The following is a 9,595-nucleotide window of genomic DNA, read 5'->3' on the forward strand; positions in this document are numbered from 1 at the left end:
ACGCGAGAGGAGGGAATCACGCTTTCGCGTGGTGCATCGGACTGACAGATTGCCTGTGGTATGTGACCACCGTTTGACAGGTTCAAACAAGTGTTGTGAAGGCGCGTGTCTTTGAGTGCAGTTTAAAATGGAAGCAGTGCCGCCAACGAGCGGTATGGAAAGTGGTGCTGAGCAACGTCGCCGAAGGAAGGCCAAGGCCATGCGAGCGCGACGGCAGGCCGAATTTCGTCATTTAGGCATTATTTCTTTTAAAAAAATAGACATTATTTCAAATAATATTGGTTGAACATTGAAAACGTTCTGGCGACTTCTGGGACTTTCCACTGCTGCATTCGTATCGTAATCAAGATTAATGACTTTTCACATTGTCAGAAGCTATGACAATAGAGTTTTTCTTTAATTATGAATAGCATTTACAGAAGGCGGTGCCTTGAAGTATCGCTTACCATCACGTGGTGCGAATAAGCAGCGAAGTTAACGACAGATGGCGGCGCTTGCGTTGTGTAAGCGACCATTTGTAGCGCAGGCGTCGCTATCGATGATGTTCGACCGCTTATAAGCCAGCTGGACATTCTGGTCAGCTGGACATTCTGGACATTCCGCCATTTTTTCCCCACGCGTGATATAGGCGCGACGTGTACAAAATGGCGCCGATGGCCCCGTTTTGCTTTCGTAACGTGATGTGAACTTGACGTTTTGCCTAAGAAACTGAAATGAAGGCACTGAACCTAACGTTCTTGATAAATCAAAAGTTTCCCTCCTCAGCATAAAATAGGAATACGAATACGATTTATTTCACGTTTGCTCGAAACATGGGGAGATGGAAGAAAAAGCTGCTGAACAGCAGCTTGACAAGTTTCCACCCCCCTTGTTTACATAGGCAACGTCAGCTCATACAATATACATATACAGATATCATATACAGATATTATCATATGCAGATATTATACAGATATTACAGATACAGATACAGATTACAGATATATACAAATATTATCAGCATACACGCACACACACACAGACACACACGTTTTGATGGATATTTTATACATCACTTAAGAATGGTGAAAGACAATTTTCATAAAATATATACAAGTACAAAACGTAGTGTAAGTATGCATGATTGAAAATACTTCAAAGAAATAAAGAAACAATACTTCAAAATAAAGCACATATAGTTCGAAGCGTACGATTTTCCCGTCGAAAACGCTTCTCGCTTCCGCTTTCTGCTGCGTACAAGCCATCGTCTGCTTCATTAGCTAGGATGCGTGTCCCCGAGAAACGGAATGAGTCATCGTACGTTGGCGCCAGCGCGCTTGTTTTCTACCTTGAGACAACATACGCGACCTACCAGTGGTGATGAGCGCATGTTCTAGGCCACGTTATCGCTATTACGCGGAACGCAAGTGATTCAGCACGACTCGGCTGGCTGAGAAATTGCCGAATATCGCCGATAGCGTTGCGCGCGCCAGAGGTATCCGCTTGCGCGACGCAAGCGCCGGCGCTGCGATCTCTTGTTCACTTCGCAGCTTACCTGCACCGCGTGAGGATAAACGTGAGAAAACTTCGAGGCGTCGCCTTGCGTACATTTCTTTTTATAAATTGGTAAGCCGCCGTTGTCATAACTTCTGAAGATGCGAAAAGTTATGTCTTGATTACAACACAGACGCAGCAGTGAAAAGTGGAAAACGTCGCAGACTGTTTCAAATGTTCAACCAATATCATTTCAGGTAAACGCGTTCTTTTAAAAAATGATGGCCCAAAACACAAATGCGAATAGTACCCGAGAGCGATGCAAATATTATGAGCACGCGTTATGAACAAAAGATTTTCATTACCCCAAATGACGGGGAAAATGCGGCGATACGCATGCTACTCGGCCACCGTTGCATATGGCTGCTCATTAGCATAATTCGCGTGGCTCGTCGCACCACAAATTATGGCGGAGAATCTCTGCAATGCCGGCCCAGCGCAATGTCACGCAACGTCAAATCGACGTTTACGAAGCGGCCCTTCCTGTGATGCTCTCCACAGCATATTCCTTCAGCCAGTCAGCAAGCCGATATGGCGGCTACCTTGGACCGCCACCACATATTCGAGAAATTGCAGATGCATTGCTCTGGCTTCTGTACGCTACCGCTCTCTTTTTTTTTTGACGCGCTAACGTCGCAGTACAGCTGCCAAGGACCGGAAAAATTTAACAAACGTATTAGTCGAAAAAATTTGCATCTCCACGCTACGGTTCGTCATGTTGATGAAAACGCAAAAACCTCCGCTTCCCGGCACAAATGTTAAAACACGTGAACTCTCGACAGCCAATGAGAAAGTTAACATGGCGGATAATAGACAGTTTTAGTTACACGTACGTAGAGGCTTTGCGTACGTAGAGCTTCTACGTGTCAGCAGTGCGCATGCGCAAAACGTAGCGGCCACGCGCTGGTCTCACGGACGTACGTGAGATTCATTAGACAGTTTTAGTTACACGTACGTAGAGGCTTCACGTACGCAAACGTGAAAAGCCTACGTACCTTACGTGCACGCCATCTGAAACGCTTTTAGCTACACGTTCGCGACGCACGCCAAAAGGGACCCCGTTACTCCATCTATCGGGAAATGTGAACACGGCGGTAGCCAATTGAATCCTGCCGCCGTGTTTCGATGCGAGCCGTCTGCGCACGCGCGGCCCGCTATCGCTTGTTCGTGATCTTGCGGAACTCTCGCGCGAAGCTGTCTACGTGCGCAAGAAACGCACGCAAAGAAATGAATCTCACGTACGTCCGTGAGACCAGCGCGCGGCCGCTACGTTTTACGCATGCGCACTGCTGACACGTAGAAGCTCTACGTACGCAAAGCCTCTACGTACGTGTAACTAAAAAATGGCGGCCATGCAGCCGTCATGCGCGTCGAGAATAGAGCCCTATGGAACCCCTGAATCGGGCTGTCACTCGCGTTTCAGGAGATAGCGATAACGCGGAGTGGAACGTGCGTTCACCACTGGTCGGTCGCTTATGCTGTCTCAAGGTAGAAAGCAAGCGTGTTGGTGCCGATACACAAAGACTCATTCCATTTCTCGCAGACGCACAATCTGGCTAATGTAGCAGAGGACGGAATGTACGCAGCAGACAACAGAAGTGCGCGTTCTTGATGAGGTGGTGTTTAGCTTGCTGCTTGATTTTTACTGAAAAGGAATACTGTGGGGCTTTATCGATAACGTTATGTTGGTCACTTACATTTGAGTTGTTTCGGCAAGTCGTCAAGTTTGCGTTACTTACCAAAAGCAAGTTAAGTTGTGGGGTTTTACGTGCCAAAACCACTTTCTGATTATGAGGCACGCCGTAGTGGAGGACTCCGGAAATTTCGACCACCTGGGGTTCTTTAACGTGCACCTAAATCTAAGTACACGGGTGTTTTCGCATTTCGCCCCCATCGAAATGCGGCCGCCGTGGCCGGGATTCGATCCCGCGACCTCGTGCTCAGCAGCGTAACACCATAGCCACTGAGAAACCACGGCGGTTTTACCAAAAGCAAATCGGGGCCATTTTGTGTGCATCATGCCCCGAAGGAAATCGCGGAGTGTTTAAAAATAGAGTCCGTTCGCGCACGTCGTGGGAAGAAAACGTACTATTATCACCGCCGCTAGGCCTAGTAACAGATGAATGGCTTTCATTCTCACAGACTATTATGGTGTTGCTATCCCGTCCCTATGTGTGTGCAGTCACATGGTATTTTTCACATTTTGCGGGCTTTCTTTGTGTGCCGGAAAAAATGAACGCACGATGTGTACCTCGCTGGACACAGCCGATTTTGACGTGCCTTTCGATTCTCTGCAGCCACCTCATTGATATCTTGATAATTGGAACGATAATTATAAATCTGTATAGTTTTTAATTCAGTATTGGGATGTCAGAGACAAAACATTACTGGCGGTTTCTGAACAAGAGTGAAGAAAACGGGCACTTGCTTTTTTTCCCCCGTATAATAAACATTTCTTTTAATGTCAGCGCATGATAGCTGGGAAACCCTGTATAACAAACACAGACTAATTAATATCCCCACAGAATTATCATACTAGGCTGGAATTCCTAAGCTGCAAAGTAGAACCAAGGTAGCGCGCTTCTGTTTTCTGTATCAACGCATTCATAATAAATGCAACAAGCACTTCAGCATACTTAAATATTTCAAATTAGACCAACACGCCTTAAATAACCTCTAACTGAATTACCACGCTATGCGAGCTGCTTTGAGCTTTTTTCCCTCAAATGACAATCTGCGATTAGAATAACTTACCTCCGTATGCAGAAATGCAACTTAAGTTGAAGCCCATGCTTGACTTGATCCGAGGGACGCCTATCGGGAACGCGCCGAAGGAAACGCAGTGAGCGTCTTTGGGCACGTTAACGCCAGGCGTCACTCGGATCAAGTCAAGCATGTGCTTCGACTTAAGTTGCATTTCTGCATACGGGGGTTAGGCGAAACTACAAACTGCAATCCGACAGTACAACGTTTTATACCACTTGTTTAGCGTTTATTTTTAATTTGTCGCATTAGTAAATAGCAACTTCGTTATTTTTGTCAGTACAGCGTTAGCCAAATTTGTGGTGTTCTCACGACTGCTGTATTGAAGTTTGTACTTAATAATTCACGCTATTTAGATGTGGCTTGTCACTTGAGTTTTCTTCCAAATGCACTTTCACTGAACTCTAATGTTTGCGCTCCGCATATATTTACTTCCTTCTTAGCAATTAGTCCTATACTTTTCTAACCATTCTTGCCTTTCAATAATGCAGAATGTTTACTATACTGATATGGCTTAACGCAGGTCTTATATTGCGTATACTCGTTACATTTTTGCTAATTTGTATATTGGCCGTATGTGCTACTTGTCTGACGAAGATGCCCTTCCTATTACGCTGCCTTGTGCAACTGACAGGAGTGACAGATATATCCGAAAGAGCGCCCCGCAATGGCAGACTCCAGCATCGGTATGTACGCACGTATGTAACAGTAAATGGGAAGGGCCAAAGATCATTCGGTTACTGTAAATTTTGACTATATAAAGAAAGATACTTTCTGCGCCTATAGCACGAGTGATTTTGGGACGCGGCGGAAGTGAAGCGTCGAATAACGCTTAAAAGGCCCCAAAACTGGAAGTCATTGCAGGGTAAAGGAAAGCTCGAATAAACAATTGCGGAAAAAATAAACAAAAAAATAAACAAAAAAATGCCACAATGTAATCGACGAGCATGAAGAATTTTCCCAAGAAGCCACGGTGTCGTTCTGCAGGCGACTTCATGAAGTTATTTCTCTCTCCTAGAAGCCAGCATAGGTGGTGCGGGCTGCAAGGTAACTCATCGCATGCACATCAGCAAGCGAGTTACTGTCCTACTTACTAGTCCGAGGAACGAAATAAGAAATGAACATCGCGGCATAAAACAACTTTTATTGGTCCAAAACTGGAAACGACAAACAGTGCAACGGCGTATTTCAAGCAGAATGCAAGAAAACACGGACACATGTAATTCATAAAATACAGAGCCATTAAAGGAATTAGCATTCCACTTAACCTTTATATGGGATTTTGCTAAGACAGTAGAATGTGGCGTAGCAGAAAAGTGTTCCTAACGAGATTGCACCACAAAGTCTAGTGCCTCGGCGAGTGGCTCACAGCAAGAGATCATTCAACGCTCCAATACAAACGCGGAGTCAAGTCCATGCAAAGACTCACGCTGGCAAACGAGGCGTCGCTCCCACCACTCGATGACGCCGGGATGAACATTGAGGTGATCAGCGGGCGTTTCCCACAACACCCGACACAACGGGCACATTTCGTTTTCGGGCGGCGTCAAGGTGCAGTTTTGCTTCCAGGCAAAATAGCTTTCGTACATAGCGCGGTCGCTCCGGAGATCCCGCAAATGTGCAGCAAGTTCGCCTGGCTCTGGAAAGTCAGCCGAGCTGACCACCGAGTGGTCGGGAACGTTCAGTTTGAAATTCGCTGGCGCCAACACGACGGGAACTACGCTGTATTCGAACGCGTCGTAGATGAGTTCGTAGGCACTTTGGAAACACTCGGGTTTCAAAGAGACGATTATGAAATGGTAGTTATGAGCGATATGCTGTATGCACTCGCCTCGCGACGAGCATTCGTTCGCTCCGCAATCAGGAAACAGGCGTATGCTAACAGTGTCCCCCGTGCTTGTGTCGGCATCGACCGATCTGAAGCCAACTGGGTCGTCGACTGTACCGAGGGCCAGTATTTGGTTCTCGAAGCGGTACTGTTCACAGCTGCCGAGGACCCAAGCGGCGTCTTTTCTCTCCCCAGATGTCAGTGGCTCGATGGTCTTGGCCAGCGGCTTGTCCGTAGCTGAGCCACAGCGCCATATCTTGTAAGGCACGACAATGTCCGCATCGTCCCTGTAGGCCATGGTCCAGGTGAACATGTCGGTTGCAAAACGCCGCAAAAGTGAGCCACTGCGCGTCGCGCGCTCTTCCTGTGGAGGTCGGGGATGCTTGACCCAAAAAACCCAGGGCTGAAAGTTGGTGCGTAGTGTAGGCAGGTCCAAGTATTTCAAGTGGTCAGCGATAAACACAACAGCGTCGCTTGAACTCAGCTCGTGCTGGTCTTCGGTGACTTCACACAGGACGGAACGGTTCCTTCCGATAGGACACACGGCATCTCCGGCGGTCCACCACCTACCAAGTCCGGTTCGGTTCCACAGCAGTATGCGAGGAAGCCTGTCGCCATATTTACGCTTTCGCCATGGCAGTGGATATGACGGTAGCGGAGTCCTCGTTGTCGGACATGCAGACATAATCGCATTGCCAGCAGCATTTTGTGTACAGGAAATATCACTCCGTGGCAATACCGCAGCAAGGAGCACGGCTGTTAGAATACAAAATCCGTATATGTACCGTTTCCTCGTAATGTGCTGTCCGATTACACCTATGCCTCGGAAGGGCAACACGCCGCCAGGGGCTCCGTCGCCGGGCTCGGGCAAGGCGCCAGCGGCTCCGTCGCCGGGCTCGGGCAAGGCGCCAGCGGCGCCGTCGCCGGGCTCGGGCAAGACGCCAGCGGCTCCGTCGCCGGGCTCGGGCAAGACGCCAGCGGCTCCGTCGCCGGGCTCGGGCAAGACGCCAGCGGCGCCGTCGCCGGGCTCGGGCAAGACGCCAGCGGCGCCGTCGCCGGGCTCGGGCAAGACGCCAGGGGCGCCGTCGCCGGGCTCGGGCAAGACGCCAGGGGCGCCGTCGCCGGGCTCGGGCAAGACGCCAGCGGCTCCGTCGCCGGGCTCGGGCAAGACGCCAGCGGCTCCGTCGCCAGCGGCTCCGTCGCCGGGCTCGGGCAAGACGCCAGCGGCTCCGTCGCCAGCGGCTCCGTCGCCGGGCTCGGGCAAGACGCCAGCGGCTCCGTCGCCGGGCTCGGGCAAGACGCCAGCGGCTCCGTCGCCGGGCTCGGGCAAGGCGCCAGCGGCGCCGTCGCCGGGCTCGGGCAAGGCGCCAGCGGCGCCGTCGCCGGGCAAGACGCCAGCGGCGCCGTCGCCGGGCAAGACGCCAGCGGCGCCGTCGCCGGGCTCGGGCAAGACGCCAGCGGCGCCGTCGCCGGGCTCGGTCAAGACGCCAGCGGCGCCGTCGCCGGGCTCGGTCAAGACGCCAGCGGCGCCGTCGCCGGGCTCGGTCAAGACGCCAGCGGCTCCGTCGCCGGGCTCGGGCAAGACGCCAGCGGCTCCGTCGCCGGGCTCGGGCAAGACGCCAGCGGCTCCGTCGCCGGGCTCGGGCAAGACGCCAGGGGCGCCGTCGCCGGGCTCGGGCAAGACGCCAGGGGCGCCGTCGCCGGGCAAGACGCCAGCGGCTCCGTCGCCGGGCTCGGGCAAGACGCCAGCGGCTCCGTCGCCAGCGGCTCCGTCGCCGGGCTCGGGCAAGACGCCAGCGGCTCCGTCGCCGGGCTCGGGCAAGACGCCAGCGGCTCCGTCGCCGGGCTCGGGCAAGACGCCAGCGGCTCCGTCGCCGGGCTCGGGCAAGACGCCAGCGGCTCCGTCGCCAGCGGCTCCGTCGCCGGGCTCGGGCAAGACGCCAGCGGCTCCGTCGCCGGGCTGGGGCAAGACGCCAGCGGCTCCGTCGCCGCGCTCGGGCAAGACGCCAGCGGCTCCGTCGCCGGGCTCGGGCAAGACGCCAGCGGCTCCGTCGCCGGGCTCGGGCAAGACGCCAGCGGCTCCGTCGCCGGGCTCGGGCAAGACGCCAGCGGCTCCGTCGCCGGGCTCGGGCAAGACGCCAGCGGCTCCGTCGCCGGGCTCGGGCAAGACGCCAGCGGCTCCGTCGCCGGGCTCGGGCAAGACGCCAGCTGCGCCGTCGCCGGGCTCGGGCAAGACGCCAGCTGCGCCGTCGCCGGGCTCGGGCAAGACGCCAGCTGCGCCGTCGCCGGGCTCGGGCAAGACGCCAGCTGCGCCGTCGCCGGGCTCGGGCAAGACGCCAGCTGCGCCGTCGCCGGGCTCGGGCAAGACGCCAGCTGCGCCGTCGCCGGGCTCGGGCAAGACGCCAGCTGCGCCGTCGCCGGGCTCGGGCAAGACGCCAGCGGCTCCGTCGCCGGGCTCGGGCAAGACGCCAGCGGCTCCGTCGCCGGGCTCGGGCAAGACGCCAGCGGCTCCGTCGCCGGGCTCGGGCAAGACGCCAGCGGCTCCGTCGCCGGGCTCGGGCAAGACGCCAGCGGCTCCGTCGCCGGGCTCGGGCAAGACGCCAGCGGCTCCGTCGCCGGGCTCGGGCAAGACGCCAGCGGCTCCGTCGCCGGGCTCGGGCAAGACGCCAGGGGCGCCGTCCTCGGGCTCGGGCAAGACGCCAGGGGCGCCGTCCTCGGGCAAGACGCCAGGGGCGCCGTCCTCGGGCAAGCCCCCACGGGCGCCGTCCTCGGGCAAGCCCCCACGGGCGCCGTCCTCGGGCAAGCCCCCACGGGCGCCGTCCTCGGGCAAGCCCCCACGGGCGCCGTCCTCGGGCAAGCCCCCACGGGCGCCGTCCTCGGGCAAGCCCCCACGGGCGCCGTCCTCGGGCAAGCCGCCACGGGCACCGCCCTCGGGCAAGCCGCCACGGGCACCGTCCTCGGGCAAGCCGCCACGGGCACCGTCCTCGGGCAAGCCGCCATGGGCACCGTCCTCGGTTTCGCGATTGTCGTCGGAGGCTTCCTGAGTGCCCTGATTGTCGTCGGAGTTTTCCGGTGCGTCGTCGTCATCACCAGGTTCTCCTCGAGTGTCTTCGTCGGATCCTTCCCCACCTTCAGCGCCGCCAGCGTGGTGGACGGTTTTGCGTCTTGTCATAGTGAAACTGAAGGTGTAAGGATGTGGGCGGGAAACGGTTGTTAAATCAAGAAACACCTACCAAAATGAGTAAACGTTTCGGTACCTTAGCGGTCTATTAGGGATGTTTTAAGCGAATCGAACACTCGACGATGGGTATGCACAATATCGAATACAGCGACGACGAGCTTTTTTTTCAAGCATCGATGGGAATCAAAGCAGCAACGTACAAGTCGCATAAGCGGCCACATTACACCGCCAGACCATATTTGAAATGAGACGTAACGTTTCATCTAAAGGGACGCTGGTGCCCTTCTACG

General features: G+C 54.6%; 2 protein-coding genes across 2 annotated transcripts; one reads left to right on the top strand and one right to left on the bottom strand.

Moving 5' to 3' along the window:
* Window positions 1-5,678: 5,678 nt before the first annotated feature.
* LOC135899322 (alpha-(1,3)-fucosyltransferase C-like) lies at window positions 5,679-6,437 on the bottom strand. The gene has a single exon (XM_065428556.1). It carries the CDS (start codon window positions 6,435-6,437, stop codon window positions 5,679-5,681), a length of 759 nt encoding a protein of 252 aa, XP_065284628.1.
* A 505-nt stretch (window positions 6,438-6,942) lies between these two features.
* LOC135899323 (nascent polypeptide-associated complex subunit alpha, muscle-specific form-like) lies at window positions 6,943-9,299 on the top strand. The gene has a single exon (XM_065428557.2). The coding sequence runs from the start codon at window positions 6,943-6,945 to the stop codon at window positions 9,166-9,168; it is 2,226 nt and encodes a 741-aa protein (XP_065284629.1). The 3' UTR covers window positions 9,169-9,299.
* Window positions 9,300-9,595: the final 296 nt, after the last annotated feature.

This window comes from Dermacentor albipictus, chromosome 1, assembly GCF_038994185.2.
Source record: "Dermacentor albipictus isolate Rhodes 1998 colony chromosome 1, USDA_Dalb.pri_finalv2, whole genome shotgun sequence".
In the NCBI taxonomy this organism is placed as follows: Eukaryota; Metazoa; Arthropoda; class Arachnida; order Ixodida; family Ixodidae; genus Dermacentor; species Dermacentor albipictus.

Coding starts and splice junctions, on each gene's coding strand:
- LOC135899322 (XM_065428556.1), bottom strand. CDS start 6,437: ATGTTCACCTGGACCATGGCCTACAGGGACGATGCGGACATTGTCGTG.
- LOC135899323 (XM_065428557.2), top strand. CDS start 6,943: ATGCCTCGGAAGGGCAACACGCCGCCAGGGGCTCCGTCGCCGGGCTCG.